Source organism: Carya illinoinensis, chromosome 13 (genome assembly GCF_018687715.1).
Source record: "Carya illinoinensis cultivar Pawnee chromosome 13, C.illinoinensisPawnee_v1, whole genome shotgun sequence".
Classification (NCBI taxonomy): domain Eukaryota; kingdom Viridiplantae; phylum Streptophyta; class Magnoliopsida; order Fagales; family Juglandaceae; genus Carya; species Carya illinoinensis.
The window spans coordinates 7,400,653-7,424,748 of record NC_056764.1 but is presented as its reverse complement, the minus strand read 5'-3'; the positions used below and the strand labels follow the sequence as shown (position 1 = coordinate 7,424,748).

Sequence of the window (24,096 nt, the reverse complement as noted above, 5' to 3'; positions counted from 1 at the left end):
AGGCCTATTCAGGAACACAACTGTTCTAAAATTTTTACTATTTATAAACTATTTTACTACTATTCATAAATTATTTCATAAACATTCACAGGCAATTTAAAATACTCTTAGACTACGTTTAGATGTTAAACTAAACTAAGTTAAGTTCTTTATTAATAATAGTGAGTTGAGTAAGTTGAGTGAATTATATGGAGTCTATCTAAAATAAGTTTAGATGTGTTTAGATGTTAAGATGAGTTTAATACTATTTATGAGAAATTGAAAAAATGTTGTAAACCCTATATATAAAGATGTATTAAGTTGAAAAATGTTATGAATCCTACATGTAATGAGATTTACATGTAATGAGATTTTGAATTTAGATAAATTTAAAAATTTGAGAATTAGATGTTTAGAATTAAAGTTTAACTTAAAAATAAACTGAATTGAGTCGATATCAATTGAGCCCTGCAACCAAACGGACCTTAGTATCCAAATGAAAGTTCCTCCCACCAGTGTCGTTAATGCCTCGAAAGAGTTATAGAGTTCAAGGCTATCCAAAAAGCCCTAGCCACAAACACAGCTAGGAATTGCACAGGAACTATAGTCCATAGAACCTGGAGTTCAAGATAGAGTGAAAGTGGATAGAGGTAGCGATTGGAAAAGCTTTTCGCCTCCCATGATTCATGAGACACAAAAATAAGGGAAACCCATCTTGGGCCCCATTGATAGCCACTAGACCAACAAAAAGATAAGTTACATACAAAGTCCCCTGTAATAATCAAAATTGTAGGCCCGTATTGCCAAACATGTGCCACCTTTTTTAATCGGGCCGAACATGTGCCACTTTTAGTCAAATGATGTTACTCTTTTACAAGAAAACAGGGAATGCAGAATTAATCATATGAACACGAAAGGAAAACATGTTTTAACGTTCCCACCACTACTCGTCACCACCTGAATCATGAGATGGCAAAAGATATTTGAAAGAAAACAATATTGACCCAGGTTTCTTTCTTTCTTTCCTTTTTTTTTTTTAACCTTTTCTGTTAAGAATATGATAAAGATATAGACTTGCAATGGCAAGAGAAATAATACTTATATCTTCACTTCTATATATAAGCATCGTGGATCTACATTTATGCATGGAAACTCCTAAACCAGAAGCTCTTTTACACGAACTAGTATCGCCAGATCAGGTCCCACTGAAATTAAAAAGATGGTTACCTATTATTGCTTGTTGCTGCTGTTGTTTGGCCGCAGCAATATCGATATAATATCAGAGAATTGAGGGCGCTTTGAAGGGATATTGTTCCAGCACTTTGTCATCAAAGATTTTAGGACTTGTGGGCAGTCCTTGGGTATCTCTGGTCTAAGTCCACAAGCAGCAATCCCAACCGCTGCTTGCACAGGTGAATATGCAGCATAAGCCGCCTCACCGGTCACCAATTCCCAAATTATCATCCCAAAACTATATACGTTACTCATCCATGTCTCGGAAACACTCTCTGGGTCACCTGCAATTATCTGTTCTCAACCGATACAAACAAGAGGAAACAGGAACCATTTTCAGCATTGCAGTACACATTGATTTGGTCTATGCTAAAGGACATGAAGAGGCAAAATTTCATATACACTCGCATATTGGTGAACTGAAACAAACTTCAAAGAACTTCAAGGTTAAACGTCCTTTGATTCTCATGTAGCTTCCAAGGACATCAACATAAATATTACGAAGCCAAAGAAGTTAGGAAAAAGCAGTGTAAACACTGTAGCTTCCAGAAAATAATTTGTTTTTTCTTGGATTTTCTGTTGTCGGTTTTTTCCCCCTTTTTTGTCACAGTGTGGGGGAGAGAGAGGGGGGGGGGGGGGGGGGGGGGGGGGCGGCGTTATACGACTCATAACCTTAAGACTAAAGTCATGCTATAATCTTAAAAAGCTCCATTAAGTGGGCTCCACTAGTCGAACCAAATTTCATGACAGTGGCACTTTGGGATCAAGCTGATTTGTTTAGGGAATATATAGTAGTGCTTAGATAAAGGTAAACACAATATTGAAGTGTAAAGCAAATACAATTATGAAGACATGTTAGGCATGCTAGAACAATGATGTTGAGATAAGTGACATAAAGTCTCTTTTAACAAGGGTAGAGTGGTCCTGAAAACTCACATACAATGGACCTAGATATGTTTGTGCACAGCAAAACTGACATTTTTTCCATTAAAGATCAAAGGAAAAAATATAATTGGATGCCCACAAGTTTTATTTAGAAAAAGTTGCATTTCTTTCTGAGGTAGGCTACGAAGATAAGGTAGCACAAATAATTTACTCTAATAGTTGACATATTGTTAAATTCAATTCAATGTTATGGGCCAAACATCCAACAACAACTAGCAGACTCCAATAAGTTAAAAATAGGGAACATCCACTTTCTTCCCTGACCAAATTTCAGAAAATCAAAGTGAAATAAATAAATGTGTGACAAGGTTTCCTGATATGCATTTGGACTCCGGGATGGCACATGATGGATTTAAAATATAAAATAACTGCATAGCAACTGATAATAAAAACTTCAGACAATCAAAAAAATAAAACTTCAAGACGATTAAATTTCACCAAACCCTAAGGAATACAGTGAAACAAAGTTTCAAATTCACGGTACAGAAAGGAATGATAGCATTTTGTTTCCATAGAATTCATCATTAAAAAAACAGTTACTATTCATGCATTCGACAGCTCACTCAATTTGTGGACTAATTCTAAATGCTTAGTGACATAGAGGAGAGGCGATACCATTACAGGTCAAATGAAATGATTCAATTAATTACCTTCACTGATATGGAAAAGTGAAAGTTATGAATTATATAGTTGCATTCATATTGCCATGAAATGAATTTGGTAACTAATCTAATGTCATAGGGAACAAACCTCCGGAGCTAGCCACCGATAACCATCAGTTTCGTACTCCATGGCCTCACCAACACTCTTGCAAGCAGCAACAATACCCATGTCCCCCAAGCAAGCATTTCCATGCCGGTCCAACAAAATCCTCTGTGTGTTGAGATCTCTATATGCAACGCCATGATCATTCATGAACTTAATCCCCTCTGATATATCAACAGAAATCCTTAAAATTTCCTTAGTCTGAAGCTTCTTGTTCTTCAGCAATAAGTCATGAACTGATCCACCTTCCATCAACTTTGTCACGACACACAACCCATGATTTTCATCAATGCAAACACCATAGAATTGCAAAATATTCCTGTGCCCACAGGTCATCAACTGCAATAGATCCTTTCGGAGCTCAAACCCATAAGAATTGCCCTTTTCACACCCTTTAAGCTTCTCAATTCCAACCCTTTTGCCCTTGTAAACTCCCTTAAATGAACTGGGTCCAATCTGGTCAATAAACTCAAGGTTATCTGAGTTCAACAGCCATTTCCCAATCTCATCCCCACCCGACTGGACCGTCTGCCATTCATCAACCGACACATTGAAAGAAGAAGTGGGTAATGGCATCTGAAGCTGAACCTTGGTGTTCAAATTCTCAACTCCCTGTTCATAATTTTGGTCAACTGGCTCTTCTTCGATCTCTCCAAAGTCTCTCCCTTTGGTGCTCTCTTCCTGACACCCACAGAGCCCAAAAGGGAGCTTCACTGCACTGGTTTTAGGCTTCTTTATAGCCGATTTAAGAGCATTTTCAATCCGGGTTTTGAACGATTTCTCCTGGCCAGCTTGAACCAAAAGAAGAACAATCCCAAGTGTGAACCCCTTCTTCTCAAAGATCTGAATCTTCTTGCAACAAATGGAAGCGTTATCCAGCCACTCTGACATCACTGGCCAAGAAATGGCAGAGTTGCAAACAAATGTGAGCTTGAATATAGATCCCTGAACTTCATTATCTGACACTTCTTGAATCAATATCGCAGGGTGGTCATCCCCTGATGCCTCCTCTATTAACTTAATATGAAGAAATACCTCTTTCATATCAAATCCCGCTTGAGCATAACTGTTGGCGTGGGTTTAAAAAATAAGAAAAGTACTTAGATAAATAAATAACAAAGTGTGAAAACATTAATTCAAAATCTCAAAATCAATTCTCCGTAAGTGAAGGAAAATTAAAAATACCGAGGAGAAAACTAAATGCCCTGTTTGACTCCTAAGACACATAACCCATTTCTCCACTGAACTTAAACAAAAATATTTGGTTTAGTTCAGAATTTCTTTTCATTTTATGACAATCGGGGCTTTTCCGTTCTCCTACACTTTCTCAGTAACCAAACAGAGTCTAAGCTCGTAAAAGGAGTCAACCTGAGCGGCAATGAGTCGTAATGCCTGCGGATGTTGGAGACTAGCTTCTCCGGGAGCTGGCTACCGGGGTATAGCTGCGTGAGGTTCCGCACGACGCTACCCCACACGACCTTCCTACAGCACTCGATCTTTGACGAGGACGAGGAGGCAGATGGCGAGTCACGTGCCGAGTCGAGATTCAACGAGTTCTTGAGCGAGGCGAGCGCCTCTGACACGTTCCGGCTCAGCCTCTGGAGCCGCTTCTGCATCGCAGTCGACTCCTTCGCCCCTGCTCCCGATGCGGCACCACCAGGCGGAGCCCCTTCCGATCTGTCCTGCGTCCTCATGAGCACCTGCTCCACCATGTCCTCGTCCGTGCTGGCTCGACTCGACCAGCACTCCAGCGCAGCAGCCATGTGCTCGGTCAAAACGTACGCAAACCAAATGTGGGTCTGGATCACAAGGCCGAAGAGCTCTGCTCAAACTTCACTCAGATTTCCGAGTCGTTTATCGTATGTCTGTTTTCCTGACAGGAAAATGTGAAAGGACGGTGGGATGGAAGGGGGGTGGGGGCGAGGGTGGTGGTGTTTTGTCTGTTTACGATGAATCACAGAGAAAGAGAGAGAACTAATTTAATATAAATAAACAAAGGTAGTCTTCTGAAGTTTACTAGTTTAGGGCCAGGGCTGTGTTCGTAACCACCAACCAATCCATCCATCTTATCATTTCGATCCATTTTAAATTAGTCATTAATCAGATTTATTATATTTTTAATTTTTATAAAAAAATTAAATTTACCTCAACTTATTTTAACTTAAAAATTAAATTCATCTCAATTTAAAAAAAATTAAATTCACCTTATTAAATTCTATAAAATACTATTATTTATAACTCAACTCAACTCAATATCTAAACCTAACCTTAATATATTTTTAAGTTTTAACCAATTAAAAAATAAATTAAGCAGATAGATGTACCTATAAAGATAAATAATTTATACAAGTATTAAATAGACAAATTTTGTGTAAATTTTTATATAAAATTAGACTTCACTTTAAAAAGTAAAAAGAAAAACATTTGAAACTTTCTTATAAAACATTTACGTCAAATTTATCTATTTAAAACTTGTACTTGATATTACTCGTATATAAAATATCTTATAAAATTTATTGATACTCTAATAAATATTTTGAATAGTATTAAATAAAAAATAATTATACTCATCATTCTTCCACTACACATCTTTTTTTTTCTTAGTAAATATATAATATATAGATAATGAATAAAAATATTCAATTCATTTAAAAGAAAAAACATTGAAAATCAAAATATTAATGATGTGCAGTTAGACAACTATATGATTACAAAAATATCTACACAACATCTACCTATTCAGCTAAGAGTTATTCTATTTATCATTTCTATAATATAAGAAAAAATTAAAAAATAAAAACAAATGTTTAGTATAAAAATGATAAATATAATTTTTCTTACGCTAAATCAAATAATGACGTATATAAAAAAAATGAGAATTATTTCTTCTACGCAGAGTCCTGTAAAAATTATTTTACACGTTGAGATATCAGTAAGTTTTCTTTTAAGTTAAAATTTTTTAGTTAACTTCTTATTGAACAAATATTTGCCACATTAGAGCGTCGCTTGATTTTTATTATATATTAAAAAAAAAACTTGTGCAGATATAATATATTTAGAAAATATTTTAACTATAAAAAAATTACATAAAAATAAATTCACAAACTGATATGACTTAATATGGTACATCAGATTGTGAAATTACTTTTATTACAAAATAGATTTAACGAAATCTATAAAATTATATCAATTTATAAATTTATTTTATATAATCTTTTTATATCTGTAATAGTTCTCATAATATTTCTCATTAAAAAAAAAAAAATACTCATTCAGTCATATAAAAATACCTAGTCAGCCAGTGACGAGCTCACAGGGGCGAAGAAGCCATGGCCCAAGGCTCTGAAAAAAAAAAACAATAATGGTAACTAATTTTTTTTTTTTTATTTTAAGAAATTAAATTAAAATATAATATTTTCACTAGCTTATTTGTTTTAGGTTTTTACTTATCTCGGTGAAACATATCTAACAAAAATCCACACGCTCATTGAATAGCTAGCTATGCAATATATTACATATTTAAAAATTTTTTAAAAAGAATTTTATTATGTACAAGTAAATTTATGTACCGATCTATAGGAATATAAAGATAGTAATATTGATATACAGATCGATATGTAAATTATTTGTACGTATCAAAACTCTTAAATATACGTTATTGTTATACATTATTAAGTGAAAGACAACATGCATCGATTGTTTTTGTATATGAGTTGAGATAAGTCGAAATAAAAGTTGAGAGTTAAAAAAAATATTGTTAAAATATATTTTTTTAATATTATTTTTTTTAATTTGAAAAAAATTGAATTATTTATTTTATTTTGTGTAAAAATTTGATAAATTTATAATGATTGGATAATATGAGATGAAATGAAAATAGTCGTAAAAACAAACGAGGCCTTAATTTATGTTTTACATATATCCTTCTTTTTTGTAATTTCTATATATCACTTCTTTTTTAGATTTAAAATTACTAGTATTCATAGGAAAATGCAAATTCAAAACGTATTTAGTTCTTTCTTATTTTTCACGGGCTTTGCTACATGCAGTCGGGAAATGCAGTCGGCGTGCAGTCGGCTGTACGGAATGAATAAAAAAAAATTATAAAAAAATTGTTTTATATTCAGGGGGACCTACATGAATTATAAAAAGTTATAAAAATAATTTTTTTTTCATGTAGGTCCCGTATTCATTTTTTTTTTACAGCCGACTGCACGCCGACTGCATTTCCCGACTGCACAAATCATTTCTGATTTTTCACACGTATTTTTATCACCTCGTCATGGGTGCTCCAAAAAAAAAACTTAATTTAATTTTTTATTTCAAACTAAAAGTATCCGACCTCTCCAAACTTATAATTATAACTTCGTCCTGTTAAATCAGCATGTCACACCTATTTTTCAAAAAAATATATCTAAAATAAACAAGTGAGTATACCACATTGATATTTTTTGCCCTATGATTGACGAAAGTTGGATGGAACAATAATTTTGAAATTCATTACAAGAAATTTTTTTATAATAGTGTTTTTGTTTAGAGATTTGAAAAAATTATAATTATTTTTTATTTTATTTGAAATTTTAAAAAAGTTGTAATAATTAGTTTAAAAATTTTGTATTTAAATTATGTTTGGAAATAATTTGAGACGAAATGAAATAAAATAATATGAAAATTTTGTATCTCATCTCATGCTCCAAACCTTCCCTTAATATCTTAGCCAATGATTGGGAAAAAAATATTTATTTCGGGGTTTTATGCAAGTGGTTCAAAAAATGATTTGTACATACTTTAAATAGATAAATTTTGCTCAAACTTTTATTAAAAAGTTAATTCAATTTTAAAAAATTGTAAAAAATTTATTATTTATTAGTGAGATTCACTTTTTTATAAAGTACTTGTATAGAATTTATATATTTAAAATTTATATCTAACATTACTCTTAACTAAAAATCTCATCTCTTCAAAAAAAAAAAAAAAAAAAACTTCATTCGAATTATAATAACACGTCGCCTTTAACATATGCCATTTATAATTTCTTATTGAAAAAAGAAAAAAAAAGCCATTTACGCAGGATTATAATAACACAAAAAAGGGAGATTCGATTTTTAGTTCTCTCAGGAAGAAATCAAGATGTTGCCAATTGATCTAAAAAATAATTAATTATATTAAAATGACTAATATCCTCTATTATAGGGTATAAACATATTTAAAATCCCCAGTCAATTTCCACAGTCTTAAAATTCCTCAAAATTTATATTTTATTCAATTACTAAAATTTAAAAAAAAAAACCATCTTCATTATAAATATGTCAAAAAAAAAAGATATGTAGCCTGGGTAACATTCACATAACTTTAAATATTATTTATTATATTATATCTCAATATTTATTTTTTAATTTCACATCTAATTATTTTATAATGTGTCTCACAACTTTTTAAAACCCCTCTAAAATAATCTTCTTTAAAAGAGTTTATAAATTTTTATATTATCTGAAGTTATTTATAAATATCCAAACAATAAGCCTTACACTGCGCGGAAAAAAAAAAACACAAAAAAAAGGACCGTCTACTCGAGGGAGTCGCAATCACTCGTCACTTATCACCATTCACCGTCGAGTCACTTTTTGATTCGGCGAGTCACCGTTGACAAACTCAGTCGAAGATTCCGTAAATTTCGCAGAGAAGGGACAGAAGGCTATCAAGATATTCAGATATTGTTCCGGAAATGATTGATACTTAAATATTTTTTTTTTAGAAATTACTAAATATACTTAATAAAAATTTACTTTTTCATATATCAATAACAGGTTGAAAATTATAAAGTTCTTTCATGTCAGCCTTCACTAGAAAGAAAGATAGAAGTTAAACTTTGATGGAGCTTTGTTTCGTGGTACACATACTGTCCATATTGGTGTTGTTCTGTGTGATCATAATGGTGTGGTTTTATTTGTGCTTACGAAGGATTTGGGTTTTTTTTTTATATGGATGACATTGAAGCTTTTGCAGTATTGAGAGGATTATAGATGGTATTCCACTCGGGTCTTTATCGTCTCATATTGGAGGGAAATTCATTCAATGTAATTGATACTGTAAAGTCAAGTTTAGGGCACTTTCATTTTATGCACAGGAACCTCTTATCCAGAAAATCCAGTTGTATTCTTACACATTTTAAAGACTTTGAGCTTTTTTTATGCATAAAGATCCGAGTCAGATGATGTTGAGTTGTACATAGCACGTTGATGACGCTAAGATATCTTAAGTTGGCAAATCAGTACGCTAAGATATATTGAATTGGCAAATCAGTACAAAAATAGCAGAGATAGCAGGTAATCATTATCTTTTCCTAATTGTTGCAGTTTTAGGTGCATTTCAGTATTTTGACTATAACTTTAGTTACGGGTATCAAAACTGCACATATGATCCTAATTTGGAAAGCTCTTTTCGGCGTGCATGTTGTGGCCATGCAGCTTCGCTCGGTGTGTATCTTTTTCGAGGTCAATATCTACTATTTTCCATTCCAAATCTCCATTTTTAATTATTTTTTCTTTTATGGTAATATTTTATTTATCTTTTAGGAAGTAATTCTGAACCCGATTTGAATCAGATTTTTGGCAGATTACTTTTTTTATTATGTATTCAATTTTGACATGATTATTGGGATTTTGCTATTTTTGATAAAATTTTAATATAGACGATTTTTAGCTATACAGTTCAGCTTGTGGTCTGATTTTTGTCATTCTTTGATTTGATCATTTTGAGTTAGAAGTGTTTCTAGATATTTTTAGGTATTCTTATATTTTTTCTGTGAATTATCTGTTAAAGCTAATCTATAAAATAATCGTTATTTTATTCCGCATCATTTCTCTCATTAAAAGACGGTATAATGAAGCTGCACATTTCCTAACAAGATATGCGAATATAGTTAACCAAAAGACTTGCATGGAGCAAAAATCATTGCAATTCTTATTGATATAATCTTACGTTCCAACATGCCGAAATCAAATATATCTGGAAAGAGGAAAAAAAAACGAATGCTCTGTCTTCGCGTGAAGACGGACAAAGAATTTTTCCACTCACTTTCGCCTTGTCTCCTTTTTCACATGTGACACATGGATTGAAAACCAAATCCAAACCCATAGACTGAGCGTCAAAGCCATAAATTTACGTCAACGTTCTAAACTTTGCCACATTTCCCTACCTCACTACTTTCCCGAACTATCAAGCACTTCTAGCACCCATGGATCACCAAGAGGTCCATACCACCATTGCAATACAAAGTTTCGAGCGGAAGCTGGAGCCTGAATTCGAACACCAAAACAAACATCACAAGCTTCTCGTTGTCCAAGTCCAGGACAAGCAAGGTACCGTTTTTGCCGCACTCACATAAAATAGATTTCATTACCTGTATGCATGTTTTTGTGTATGTTCTGCCTGGATTCCCCTGCCAAAAAAGTGATTGATAAACTATTTGATAATTCGTTAATTTATGTTTTTCTTCTGAGATTTCACGAAATTGTATTTGATCTTGAAGAATCATATGACTTCTATGATATATATATATATATATATATATATATATATATATATGATTGCTCTTATTTACGATATTTAGTTGATTATTTATCTTTGAAAAGTGTTAGGAGCGATTAAGAGAAAATAGTAAAGCAAAAATGGAATCTATCACACGCAACACACAAGATTTATGTGATTCGGTAACGTATATACGTCTACAGTGTTTTAAATGATTTTTTATTCTAAGATGATAGTTGAATACACTGCAGCAGTACCGCAACTGTGCGACACTAATATATCTTAACTCTAATTAGCGGGTCGGGTAATATCGGTTCAAGATTTAAAAACCAAAAAAAGATCCAAAAAACTGTGGGCCTAAGATTGCGCTCCATGCCCAAGCGGCATTGAAAAAAAAAAAACCATAATAAATTCTTATCGGGGTGGGTTATCAAACCGGACCACACACAAATAGAACCAGGCTCATACAGAGAAGTTCAACAAAAAGTATGCATGTGTGTTTGAGCGGGACTGTCCGTTTTGTCGCGGACATAGTTTTTGTAGCATGCAGGTTTGAACTAAGATGTACTCCGGACTGTCCCGGTCTGATTTTCATATGTTGATCTTGATTAATTTCAATTGTACGGTGAGTAGTTGAAGAGAAATTAAATTCGAGTTTCTAGTTTTAACTTCTCCCGTTTTGTATTGCTTCAAATTCATTGTTCTGTTGTGAAACTGAAAATTCATTTGTGTAAAATCAATATCAATTTTCTTTTTCAATGATATTGAGATTATTTTCTTTTGAAACCGAGCTGGATAGAATATGAAATTCTGGGCAACTATTTTACCATCCCTGTTCTCAAGATAGTTTAGAAACCCAGTAAATCTTGCTTTCGTGATCATAGAAAGCTTATTGCTTTTGTCTTGGTAAATTTAAGAAGAATACAGATGCATAGCCTATAAAAAAGAAATAGGATTTCAAATTATGTTTAGCTAGTCTCTATCATCTTTGAATATGCTTTTCGAAACAAATTATTTCAACGTATTATCAGAACAGAAACCTTCCTATTTTAGTTGAGGTTGATGGTATCATTTAGAAAATAACATGGGTGGTATAGGCTCTGCCTCTCCTATAAACTCTCTTGGTTTGTCTCAATTTTTTGCTCCAATCAAACTCAACCACAACCAGCACCTCCTTCTTCATTCGTGATCCAATCCTTCCATCATCTTCTAGACGTTGTTCGAACCATTGGGATCATGATGTCTTTCTGAGTTTTAGAGGTGAAGACACTCGCAAGAACTTCACTGATCATCTGCACTCTGCCTTGATACGGGCCGGAATTTGCACCTTCCGAGATGATCTTGAGCTTGGAAGAGGATGTTGAAGATACTCCCGAATCCTCTCCTAATGCTTAGGAATTCTTTCCTTGTTTATAATAGTTGACCCATGCTGTAATATTCTTGTATGATTTATTTCCTTCTTGTATAATTTATTTCCTTATGTAATATTATTTCCTTTCTCATGTAAAGCCATACGTGGTTTGTAATCTTCTATAAATGAAACATATCTCCACCTCTTTACGTGTGGTGGTTTCACAAACCTTCTCATGGTATCAGACGGTATTTTTTTGGATTAACATCCTTTTTTCTGGTCTGCTCTTTCCTTCCTCTCATGGCTGTCGAGTCCCTTTCTTTCAATACCATGGTCCATATGGTTACTATTAAACTCTCAGCCACAAACTATTTGCTTTGGAAGAGCCAACTCATTCCTCTTCTTGACTGCCAAGATTATCTTGGTTTCGTTGATGGCTCCTTGCCAAAGCCTGCTGCCACCATTGATGGTTCTTCTGCCGTCAACCCCAAGTACCTGGAATGAAAAGCCAAAGACCAGCGTATCCTGAGCCTCCTTCTCTCTTCTCTCTCTGAAGAAGCCATGGCTGCCGCTGTTGGTCTTCCCACCTCCCGTGATGTTTGGCTAGCTCTTGAGCGTGTTTTTAGTCACAGATCAAAGACACGTGAGCTTCGGATCAAAGATGAGTTGCAGTTGATGAAGAAAGGGTCCCGCTCTGTTGCTGAGTTCTCCCTAGACTTCAAATCTCTTTGTGATCAGTTGCTGGCCATCGGATGCCCTGTGGATGAAGTTGACAAATCCCACTGGTTTTTACGTGGACTTGGCACTGAATTTGCTGGCTTCTCCTCCACTCAGCTGGTGCTCTCCTCGCTGCCTCCCTTCCATGATCTGGTTCCCTTGGCTGAAATTTATGCTTTTTTTTCAAACCTCTTTGCAATCTAACTCCTTATCTTCTGCAGCTTTTACAGCCACCCGCTCCTCCTCTGGACGTGGAAACCAGTCTCGTAACCGTCGGTCTCGCGGTGGTTCTCATGGAACTTCGGGCACTACTGGCCATAGCCAATCCCATGGCTCTAATCGCAATAGGCATCCCTATAATCCAAGCTGTCAGATTTGCAAAACTGAAGGTCATACGGCTGAGAAGTGCAGGAACCGTTATGACCGCTCGGACCCTTCGGCACAGCTTGCTAAGGCCTTCCACAACTCTTGTTCTCTGTCCAATGGATCTTCATCTGATTGGTACCTTGATATTGGTGCCTCTGCTCACATGACACCAGACTCGACTTCATTGGACTCCTCTGAGCAGTATGTTGGTAAGGATAGTGTTGTTGTGGGCAATGGGGCATCTTTACCGATCACTCACGTTGGCACTTCTCACTCTTTTTCTGGTTTACCTTTGCGTGATGTTTTAGTTGTCCCGCATCTTACTAAAAACCTTTTATCCATCAGTAAATTGACTACTGATTTTCCCTTACAAGTCACTTTCACTAATTCTTCTTTTGTCATTCAGAACCGAACCACAAGCAAGGTGATAGCAACCGGAAAACGTGATGGTGGCCTCTACATACTGGAAAGCGGCAATCATGCTTTTTTTTTCTGTCCTCAATAAATCTGCTCTTACGGCATCGTATGACTTATGGTACGCACGTCTTGGGCATGTAAACCCTTCTGTTATTTCCTTCTTGAATAAAAAATGACAGCTTTATCTTGCTTCTCTTTTGCCTAATCGCTCTCTTTGTTCTACGTGTCAACTTGCAAAGAGTCATAAACTTCCTTTTTCCACTAATGACACTCGATCTAATGTAATTTTAGGTCTTTTTCACTATGATATTTGGGGTCGGGCCCCTGTTAAATCAACAATGGGTTTTTCCTATTACGTGCTTTTTGTTGATGACCATTCTCGTTTTACTTGGCTTTATCCTATGAAGTTAAAATCTGATTTTATGACATTTTTCTCCAATTTCAAACCTTTGTTGAAAATCAATTCTCTTGCAAAATTAAAATTTTTCAGAGTGATGGTGGTGCTGAATTTCGTAGTCTACATTTTCAGTCTCATCTTCGCTCCACTGGGATTCATCACCAAAATTTATGTTACTCACCATGCCCGATTTGATGAAACTCATTTTTCCCTCATTCCTAACTCTCCCGTTCGACCCATAACTGCCCTGGACTACTCTGCTTTTAGTGAGCCCCGTCGTGACCCAAACCCATCATCATCCGCTACCTCCCTGCCCTCCCCAACTCTATCTGACTCTACTGCTCAGACAGGGCCCATTAATTGTCGTCTCTGTAGTGATCCATCTGTTGAGTTCTTGCAGGTTTCGTCGAATGAGTCTCCATCTATTTTAGACCGTGACTCTCCTGCTCAGCGAGACTCCATTCTTCTGCTTGGTCAGTCCGCGCGCCCAGCATGTCCAGGTCCTGCTGGTTTAGCTCCCACTGCACCTCTTTCCTCACATCCGATGGTAACCCGTGCTAAAGCAGGCATTTTCCGGCCACGTCACCCTGCTTATCTTAGCCAGCATACCTCGGGTCTTCTTCATGTTTTGCTTTCCTCCTCTGAGCCTCGCGGGTTTAAATCTGCTGCCAAACATCCCGCTTGGCTTTCTGCTATGGATGATGAGATCAAAGCTCTTCATGATAATCATACTTGGGATTTTGTGCCATGTCCATCTAACACAAATATTATGGGCTCTAAGTGGGTTTTCCGGACAAAATATCTCTCCGATGGATCCATGGACCGTCTCAAGGCTCATCTTGTAGCAAAGGGTTATACTCAGCTCCCAGGCCTTGACTATACTGATACTTTCGGCCCCGTGGTCAAGGCGTCCACTGTTCGGGTTGTTCTCTCTCTTGCCATTTCTCACGGTTGGCCTCTCCGCCAACTTGACGTCAAAAATGCTTTTCTTAATGGTGTTTTGCAGGAAAATGTTTATATAGAGCAACCCCCTGGTTATGTCGACCCTCGCTTTCCTGGCCATGTATACAAGCTCAAGAAAGCTCTTTATGGACTAAAGCAGGCACCTCGTGCCTGGTTCCACCGCTTCAGTTCCTTTCTACTTAAGCTTGGGTTTTCTTGCAATCGTGCTGATACCTCTTTATTTGTTCTTCATCGTCAGAAGCACCTTATTTATCTCATCTTATATGTGGATGATATTATTATCATTGGCAGTGATCACTCTCTTCTTCATGCCTTCATCTGTCAGCTTCATGCCGAGTTTGCCATGAAGGACTTGGGTTCTCTTAGTTACTTTCTTGGTCTTGAGGTCACCACTACCTCCGACCGTCTCTTTCTCAGCCAGACCAAGTATGCACGTGACATCCTTGCTCGAGCTCAGCTTTTGGAGTGCAAACCTGTCACCACTCCCATGGTTGTTGGACAACGCCTCTCCTCTGATGGTTCTCCCTTCTCTGATGTCACTCTTTATTGTTCTCTTGTTGGTGCATTACAATACCTAACTATCACCAGGCCTAATCTTGCTCACTCCGTCAACTCCGTCAGTCAGTTCTTGCATGCTCCTACTGCGGATCATTTTCAAGCGGTTAAGCGAATTCTTCATTATGTCAAGGGCACTCTTCACCTTGGTCTCTCCTTCACAGCCTCTGTCTTCGCCAATATTACTGCTTACTCTGATGCTGATTGGGCCGGTTGTCCAGATACTCGTCGCTCCACGTCAGGATATTCCATCTATCTTGGCAACAATCTTGTCTCGTGGAGTGCAAAGAAACAGCCCACTGTCTCTCGGTCTAGCTGTGAATCCGAATATCTTGCCCTTGCCGCCACTACTGCTGAGGTTCTTTGGTTACAACATCTTCTTCGAGACTTGCATGTCACTTCATCTGCTTCACCTCTTCTACTTTGTGACAACAAGAGTGCCATGTTCCTTAGCTCTAATCCGGTTTCTCACAAGCGCTCGAAACATATTGATTTGGATTATCATTTTCTTCGTGAACTTGTTGTTGCCGGCACCATCCGCACCTAGCATGTTCTCTCTTCCTTACAGATTGCTGATATTTTCACCAAGAGTGTCTCTCGACCACTCTTCCTCCTCTTTCGCTCCAAGCTTTGCGTGTGCTTCAATCCCTCGCTTAGCTTGAGGGGGGGTGTTGAGGATACTCCCGAATCCTCTCCTAATGCTTAGCAATTCTTTCCTTGTTTATAATAGTTGACCCATGCTGTAATATTCTTGTATGGTTTATTTCCTTCTTGTATAATTTATTTCCTTCTATAATATTATTTCCTTTCTCATGTAAAGCCATACGTGGTTTGTAATCTTCTATAAATGAAACATATTTCCACCTCTCTACGTGTGGTGGTTTCACAAACCTTCTCAGAGGAGAGATCATCTCTAAGGAACTAATCAACGCGATTCGTGGATCAAGGATTTCCCTTGTGGTTTTCTCTAAAGGCTATGCTTCTTCCAGGTGGTGCCCTGATGAGCTTGTGGAGATCGTGCGCTGACAAAAACCAACGGCCACACTCTTCTTCCGATATTTTACCATGCGAAGCCCTCGGCTATCCGAAAACAGGAAGGAACTTTTGCTGAAGCATTCACTAGGCATGAAGAGCAGTTTTATGAGGAAATGGAGAGGGTACAGAGTTGGAGAGCAGCTCTTACTGAAGCTGCTTTATAAAGATGAGCTGAATTAATTATACCTTCCAAAATGGCCTTGTTCTGTTAACAAAACGGGGCCTAAAACGAAATGAACGCATCACATTCATCATTTGGACTATCCTTCCCTGCGAAATTTCATGGGGTCTTCGACAGTTCGACTCAGTTCGTCAACAATGAAGTCAACCAGTCAAAAGCGAGTCGGTGGGGGGAATGGTGATGACTGATGAGTTAATTATTCTCAAGTCAAGATAAGTCATTCTTTTCTTTTTTCTCCATTTTCTTTTCACATGAATAACTTTCCCTTTTTACCTACTTTCACTTTGGTTTGGTTGTTTCAGAAACCTAATTCAAGTCCGTCTTGGCTGTAAATCCCAGAAGAAACTGAGCGTTAAACCCATTTTCTTTCGGTTCTCTCGAGCACTTGAGCACCGAAAGCGACTCCGTACTCGGGCCTGGCCTCCAACCAGAAGAGAATCCGAGGGTGGCGGTGCAGGCTCATGAAAGGCTTCCACACGATGCTCCGAAGACAGGGCGCTTTATCTACCCGGGCCTACTGTTAATTTTGCTGGATTTGTCTCATAATTCATTTTCCCGATCCAATCTAACTCGACCGCAAGCAGCACCTCATTTTCCATGGCTGATCAAACCTTTCCATCGACTTCCAAGCCTCATTCGAATCATTGGGATCGCGATGTCTTTCTGAGCTTCAGAGGCGAAGACACCCGCAAGAACTTCACCGATCATCTCTACTCTGCCTTGGTGCGTGCAGGAATTCACACTTTCCGAGATGACGATGAACTCCCACGAGGGGAGAACATCTCTACTGAACTGCTGAACGCCATTCGTGGATCAAGGATTTCTATTGTAGTTTTCTCTAAAGGTTATGCTTCTTCCAAGTGGTGTCTTGATGAGCTTGCAGAGATCCTGAACTGTACGAAAACCAGAGGTCACACTCTTATTCCCATATTTTATCATGTGAATCCCTCAGATATACGAAAACAGACAGGAACTTTTGCCAAAGCATTTACTAAGCACGAAAAGCGCTTTCAAGCGGATATGGAGAGGGTGCAGAGGTGGAGAAAGGCTCTTACCGAAGCTACAGACTGTGCCGGTTGGGACCTCGACGCTATTGCAAATGGGTAAAATGCTATAGTTTCCTGCGCCTTTTCATGCTATTTTTTTGTCCCTTTCTTTTCTTTTAAAATTTAGATGAAAAGTGATGAAGATGAAGTTCAACGTTGATCTAAAATTGGTAGGGAAAAAATTAGATCTTTGGTTCCGAAGCTCTTTTTAAAAAGATATCATACATGCTATAATTTTGTGAAGGAAATGCTTTTTAAAAAAAATTTCTTCTTAATGGTTAGAAAAGCGAATATTATTGAATGTATGTGTTTTTTTTTAAAATGTTTAAAGATGTTAAACAAATATTTGAAAGAAAAAAAATAATGCAATTGCAGTGATAAGTTGGAAGCATCAGTTGGAACTCTCGGGTCCAGTAGAAAATGATAGTGAAATAGTTTGAGTGAAGATATTTTATTAAATTTTAAAAAATGAGAGGGAAAAAATTGAATAAAAATATTATAAAAATAAAAAATTATTTGAATATAATTTTTTAATATTATTTAAGTAATGAAGATTGTAAAAAGTTGTATTATGTAATGATTAAATGAAAAACTAAAAATTAAAAATTAAAAAGTATCTGCATTTAAATAATGATAAGAAATGAAATTTTAAAAAATTTGAAAATTATGAAAATTCTCTTAATGTCAAAAAATGACTTGAGATACTTGGAAATGGGGAAAATTGTTTATTTCGCAACTTTGGAGTAAGATAAGAAATAATATAGAAGACACATTTAATATGATATTGTCAATAGAATTGATATAAGTTTAATTGATTGTTGTGACATGCTAGTCTGGGATGACTAAAGATGATAGAGTTTTGTTACATACAAATACAATCGCGTATTAATCTGTGTATCAATACTGATTTATTCATATTTAAAATTTAAATTAACACTGTTTTCAATAAAATCTACTTTTTGACCAATCACATCACATTGATACACAGATTAGTACACAATTATGCTTGCAATTATATTTTTAAAAAATGATAACATCCTTTTGGTGCTGATGACTCTTCTTCTTCTTGGCCTTATTTTATTGTTTCACTTTTTTGTTTTTGACATAATGATTAGGTACGAATCAAACTTCATTGACCAAATTGTTGAAGACGTTTTCTGTAAAGTAAAACCCAATGGCTTATGCGTTGCCGAAAGACCAGTGGGATTAGATTCTCGCGTTGAAGAGATGAAAGCTTTATTAAGTCTTGGAACAAGTGACATTCGCATTGTAGGCATCTATGGGATGGGTGGAATAGGTAAAACAACCCTCGCAAAAGCTGTCTATAACCAAATACATCATAGATTTGAAGGAAGCAGTTGTCTTTTGAATATTAAAGAAAATTCAGAGCAGTCCAATGGTTTACTTCATTTGCTAGAACAACTGATTTTTGATATTTTAAAAAGGAAGAATTTGAAGGTTAACAGTGTTGATAGAGCAATCAAATTGATTGAGGAAAATTTTTTTGGCAAAAGAGTTATTCTTGTTCTTGATGATGTGGATGACTTGAGACAAATACATGCATTAGCCAAACACTTCGAATGGCTTGGTCCGGGAAGTAGAGTTATCGTAACAACAAGAGATGAACATTTGCTCACTCAACTCGGAGTAAATGCCAAATATAAGGTTAAAGAATTAAATCTGTTGGAGTCTCTTTGCCTTTTGAGTTGGCATGCCTTTGGGATGGTCCATCCAAGAGAAGCTTACCAAGACCTTTCAAGACGTGCAGTGGAGTATGCTGGAGGACTTCCATTAGCTCTCGAGGTTTTGGGTTCTTTTCTAAAAGGAAGAAGTATTATTGAATGGAAAGACGAATTGAAAATATTACGAAGAAATCCTCACGACAAAGTTCAAAAAATACTCCGGAGAAGTTTTGATTCACTAGATTATAGTAGAAAGGTCATATTTCTTGACGTTGCTTGTTTTTTTATTGATATGGACAAAGAATATGTCATCAAAATACTCGATGGTTGTGGTTTCTTTCCACTTAGCGGTTTCAGTATTCTCATCCAAAGGTCCCTCCTGATGATTGATGAGAGAAATAAGTTGAAGATGCATGATCTGATTCGAGATATGGGAAGAGAGATTGTTTTTGAGAAGTCACCCAATAATCCTGGGAAACGTAATAGGCTGTGGTCTCAAGAGGATGTCTTAAATGTACTGCATAAACATACGGTAAGAACTAATTAAGGACTATATTCGCTTTGTATATTTAAACACTTGCACATGCAGGGACACAAAATATACATGATATATAGGCATGCCTGTGGATTTTTCGTTTTACCAAACGTGCATACTTGGTATAATGTAATCCTAAACGTGTCTAAATCAAGTAAACACACAATATATCCCAAAAAATGTAAGCAAGTGTTACTTTGCAACCTTAAAAATGTATACAATCACGTTTTAAGCCATCCAAATCATGTCTAAATCGTTTAGTATTTCCAAATTATAATAAAAATATCTAGGCCTCAGTCTAGTCGAAAAGGTATTCTAGCTCTACATAAGATGAGGATGTACATTGCTAATCCGACAATCCATCTTGCCAGGGATCGGAGGAGGTGGAAGGTCTCAGCCTAAATTTGCCTACACTTGAAGATGTACAAACTAAAGCATTTGCAGGCATGAAGAATTTGAGGTTGCTCCAGATCAATAGTGTAAACCTCAAGGGATGCTTCACGCACTTTTCCAAGGAGCTGAAATGGCTTTGTTGGGATAACTGTCCGCTAAAATGTCTACCACCAAATTTTCATCTCGAGAACCTTGTGGTTCTTGACATGCAGCATAGTAATTTCAGACAAGTCTGGAAGAGAAACATGGCAATGACCTTGCAATATCTTTTATTTGATTATTTATATTAAATGTATAACTCACATGACCTTTGCTTATCTCGAATCTTTTAATTCTATTTTATCTTTCTTTTTTTTTTTTTTTTTTTTTTTTTTTGCAGGTACTTGACAAGTTAAAAGTTCTTAATCTTAGTCATTCCAAATGTCTCACTAAATTACCAAACTTCTTACATGTCCCACATCTGGAGATTCTGATACTAGAAGGTTGCACGAAATTAGTTGAGGTTCACGAGTCTATTGGACTTCTGAAAAGAGTTGTCTTGTTGAATTTGAAAGGATGCGAGAACCTTAAGAATCTTCCAAAAAGCATTTACAGCTTAAGGTCTCTTGAAAGTCTTGATTTATCTGGCTGCTCAAAAGTTGACAACTTATCAGAAGAATTGGGAAACCTGATATCTTTGACAGAGCTGCGAGCGGAGGAAACCGGTATTAAGCAATTACCATCTTCCTTTGGCCTTTTGAAGAATCTGAAAACTGTCTTATTGTCTGGAAGTACAGGACACTCATCAAAATCTAGGTTGTCACATTTCTTGCCGTGGATGTCACCCAAAAGATCGAACCCCATAAGTTTGTTGCCTCCTTCTGTTTCTGGACTGCGTTCTTTGACAGCGCTAGTACTCCATGATTGCAACTTGTCTGAAGATGGGATTCCCAATGATCTGGGGGATTTATTTTCACTCAAAAGTTTGGATCTTTCAGAAAACAACTTTCGGAACCTACCTCAGTGCATCGGTCGCCTTCCTAAATTACATTATTTGTTTTTGAGTAGGTGTACGAGTCTTCAATCTATTTCAGAACTCCCCGCAAGTTTACGAGACTTGAATGCAAGTGGCTGCACATCAATGGAAAGACTCACAAATCTCTCAAACCTAAAAGAACTAAGAAATTTACGTCTTAGTAAGTGCCGCAAACTGGTTGAGATTAATGGCTTGGAGAGTTCTAAATATACATTATACATTCAATTGCAAGGATGCAACAAGTTAGCTCGTGATTACAGGATGAGCTTTCTCCAGGTTCTCTCTCTCTCTCTCTCTCTCTCTCTCTCTCTCTCTCTCTCTCTCTGTGTTTTAAGGACGTTAACATATTTTTTTTTTGGAGCAGTCATTTACCATGGGTGCTTATTTGGGTGATAGTATTGTTATCCTCCCTGGTAGTGAAGTTCCAAATTGGTTTAGCCATCGGACAACCGGATCTTCAGTATCTTTTCATGTACCTTCGCTTACAGAGGGTGAGGTGTGCGTTTTACTTGTTTGTGCTGTTCTTGCATTCGATGAAGCAACCGAACCGTTTGTGAATAAACCTTTCGTGAGAATGATTAACAAAACTAGAGGCGAGATGTACGATTATTGCCCATCAATCTGTGTTATTCCCGACGTTGTCTTCGCCGTTGAAGATGATTTGTTGGTATTCAAGATACCGGTTCCAAGTAATCAAGCGAAGATGGAAAGTGGAGACGAAATTGAGGTGTCCGTTGTTCGGAGGAAGGTGGACATCGAACTTTGCAAACCCGTTGAAGTGAAGAGGTGTGGAATTCATATGCTACTTTATGATCCAGATGTACTCATACGCCAATTTGAAAGCCGATTCCAATGTGTCGATTCTGATACAGCTATAGATGATGATGCTCTTGAGTTTTCTATGTCTGATTTGATCAGCAGATGTTCTAAGGACTGAAAAATGCTGAAATCTATCATCAAACTGTAGCACGACCCTCCCAAAAATTAGTTTGGTGGCGGCACTGATGCTTAGAAGGAGTCTTCTATGTTCTAAAGTCCATGTTCATAACTACATATACATGCATTGTTCATCAAAAAGTAAGGTTTGAAATGCTGTGTAAATGTTTTTTTTTTTTAAAGTGAAATGCTGTGTAAATGTTATAGATGGATAATCAATTTAAGTATTTCATTTCCTAAAGTCCTAAATTTCTTCCATCTTAGATTTGCCTCGAGAAATTTGTGGGAACCAAAAAAGCCATGGTTGATGAAATGATTATGTTTTTGCAACATATGTTATAGTTTTGAAGATGAACGTGACACAGATTATCAAAAGAGATATATTTTTTTTAGTAATATTAGGTATAAGTGCCCAACAGGGTTCTTACAAGTCCACTTTTTTCCAAGAGCTTTATGGGGCTTGTCCTATGGAGTTGCCCTGCAACATCAGATGTATTGTAAAATCCCGTAAAATATAAATTTATCCGTTCAACATAAATGTATACGTTCTTTTACAAAGACACAGAGAAATACCTCAACATAACAAATTAAACTCTCCATAACGACTCAGAAATATCCATGTCTTATGATGCCTAAAATAACATAAAATCATCAATCTACTAAAAAGAACTCTCCACAATAAACTATTTGATGCCTGGATTCGTTAATTTGTGTTTTTGTGTATGTTATGCCTGGATTCCCCTGGAAAAAAGTGACTGATAAACTATTTGCTGACTGAAAATTCATTTGTGTAAAATCAATTTCAATTTACTTTTTCAATGATGTTGAGATTATTTTCTTTTGAAACCAAGCTGGATATAATATGAAATTCTGGGCAACTATTTGACTATCCCTGTTCTTAAGATAGTTTAGAAACTCAGTAAATCTTGCTTCGTGATCATAGAAAGCTTATTGCTTTTGTCTTGGTAAATTTAAGAAGAATACAGATGCATAGCCTATAAAAAAGAAATAGGATTTCAAATTATGTTTAGCTAGTCTCTATCATCTTTGAATATGCTTTTCGAAACAAATTATTTCAACGTATTATCAGAACAGAAACCTTCCTATTTTAGTTGAGATTGATAGTATCATTTAGCACATAACATGGGTGGTATAGGCTCTGCCCCTCCAATAAACTCTCTTGATTTGTCCAATTTTTTGCTCCAATCAGACTCAACCACAGCGAGCACCTCCTTCTTCATGCGTGATCCAATCCTTCCATCATCTTCTAGACCTTGTTCGAACCATTGGGATCATGACGTCTTTCTGAGTTTTAGAGGTGAAGACACTCGCAAGAACTTCACTGATCATCTGTACTCTGCCTTGATACGGGCCGGAATTTGCACCTTCCGAGATGATCATGAGCTTGGAAGAGGAGAGATCATCTCTAAGGAACTAATCAACGCAATTCGTGGATCAAGGATTTCCCTTGTGGTTTTCTCTAAAGGCCATGCTTCTTCCAGGTGGTGCCTTGATGAGCTTGTGGAGATCGTGCGCTGTACAAAAAACAATGGCCACACTCTTCTTCCGATATTTTACCATGTGAAGCCCTCGGCTATCCGAAAACAGGAAGGAACTTTTGCTGAAGCATTCACTAGGCATGAAGAGCAGTTTTGAGCAGTTTTATGAGGAAATAAAGAGGGTACAGAGTTGGAGAGTAGCTCTTACTGAAGCTGCAGACTGTTCTGGCTGGGATCTCGAGATTGTTGCAAATGGGTATGATGCTATAGACTCTTTTTTCATCTTCTTGTATTTTTTTTAACATTTTGTTTTTTTTCAACATTTAGATGATACTTGATAGAACAATTAAAGTTGATAGAATTAATTAAAGTTGAGCTAAAATTGGTTTGAAAAAATACATGGAAAGTTTGTTGACATTATTTTAGTATGTTAGAATCCCAAATTAATATAAAGTCTTCCCAGTCAAAAGAATTTCAAACTGATTTGGCATGCTTAACAATTCTTTTTTGTCTGACTAACCTTAATGAACCCCAATTAATCATGAGTTGACCGTGA

The 24,096-nt window shown here is 36.3% G+C and overlaps 3 protein-coding genes across 4 annotated transcripts; 2 read left to right on the top strand and 1 right to left on the bottom strand.

Moving 5' to 3' along the window:
- Positions 1-1,053: 1,053 nt before the first annotated feature.
- On the bottom strand, positions 1,054-4,890 carry LOC122292809 (probable LIM domain-containing serine/threonine-protein kinase DDB_G0287001). Its single transcript, XM_043101329.1, has 3 exons — positions 4,291-4,890; positions 2,908-3,988; positions 1,054-1,506 (listed from the first exon to the last, which is right to left on the bottom strand). Exons 1-3 carry the CDS (start codon positions 4,683-4,685, stop codon positions 1,210-1,212), a joined length of 1,773 nt encoding a protein of 590 aa, XP_042957263.1. The 5' UTR covers positions 4,686-4,890; the 3' UTR covers positions 1,054-1,209.
- Positions 4,891-16,113: 11,223 nt separating this feature from the next.
- On the top strand, positions 16,114-22,269 carry LOC122291603 (disease resistance protein RPV1-like). Of its 2 annotated transcripts, none has more exons than XM_043099408.1 (5): positions 16,114-17,537; positions 18,596-19,694; positions 20,069-20,338; positions 20,470-21,381; positions 21,470-22,267. In XM_043099408.1, the coding sequence occupies exons 1-5, from the start codon at positions 17,032-17,034 to the stop codon at positions 22,040-22,042; spliced, it is 3,360 nt and encodes a 1,119-aa protein (XP_042955342.1). In that variant the 5' UTR covers positions 16,114-17,031; the 3' UTR covers positions 22,043-22,267. The 2 variants fall into 2 exon arrangements, with proteins under 2 accessions (XP_042955342.1, XP_042955343.1); XM_043099409.1 differs by lacking the exon at positions 16,114-17,537 and adding an exon at positions 17,544-18,328 and having other exon boundaries at positions 18,508-19,694; positions 21,470-22,269.
- An 834-nt stretch (positions 22,270-23,103) lies between these two features.
- Positions 23,104-23,912, top strand: LOC122291607 (disease resistance protein RPV1-like). The gene has a single exon (XM_043099411.1). The coding sequence runs from the start codon at positions 23,185-23,187 to the stop codon at positions 23,695-23,697; it is 513 nt and encodes a 170-aa protein (XP_042955345.1). The 5' UTR covers positions 23,104-23,184; the 3' UTR covers positions 23,698-23,912.
- Positions 23,913-24,096: the final 184 nt, after the last annotated feature.

Coding starts and splice junctions, on each gene's coding strand:
- LOC122292809 (XM_043101329.1), bottom strand. CDS start 4,685: ATGGCTGCTGCGCTGGAGTGCTGGTCGAGTCGAGCCAGCACGGACGAG. Junction 3,989..4,290: donor TACGACTCATTGCCGCTCAG/GTTGACTCCTTT, acceptor CCACGCCAACAG/TTATGCTCAAGCGGGATTTG. Junction 1,507..2,907: donor ATCGGTGGCTAGCTCCGGAG/GTTTGTTCCCTA, acceptor GGTTGAGAACAG/ATAATTGCAGGTGACCCAGA.
- LOC122291607 (XM_043099411.1), top strand. CDS start 23,185: ATGGGTGGTATAGGCTCTGCCCCTCCAATAAACTCTCTTGATTTGTCC.
- LOC122291603 (XM_043099408.1), top strand. CDS start 17,032: ATGGCTGATCAAACCTTTCCATCGACTTCCAAGCCTCATTCGAATCAT. Junction 20,339..20,469: donor AAGTCTGGAAGAGAAACATG/GCAATGACCTTG, acceptor TTTTTTTTGCAG/GTACTTGACAAGTTAAAAGT. Junction 21,382..21,469: donor ACAGGATGAGCTTTCTCCAG/GTTCTCTCTCTC, acceptor TTTTTGGAGCAG/TCATTTACCATGGGTGCTTA.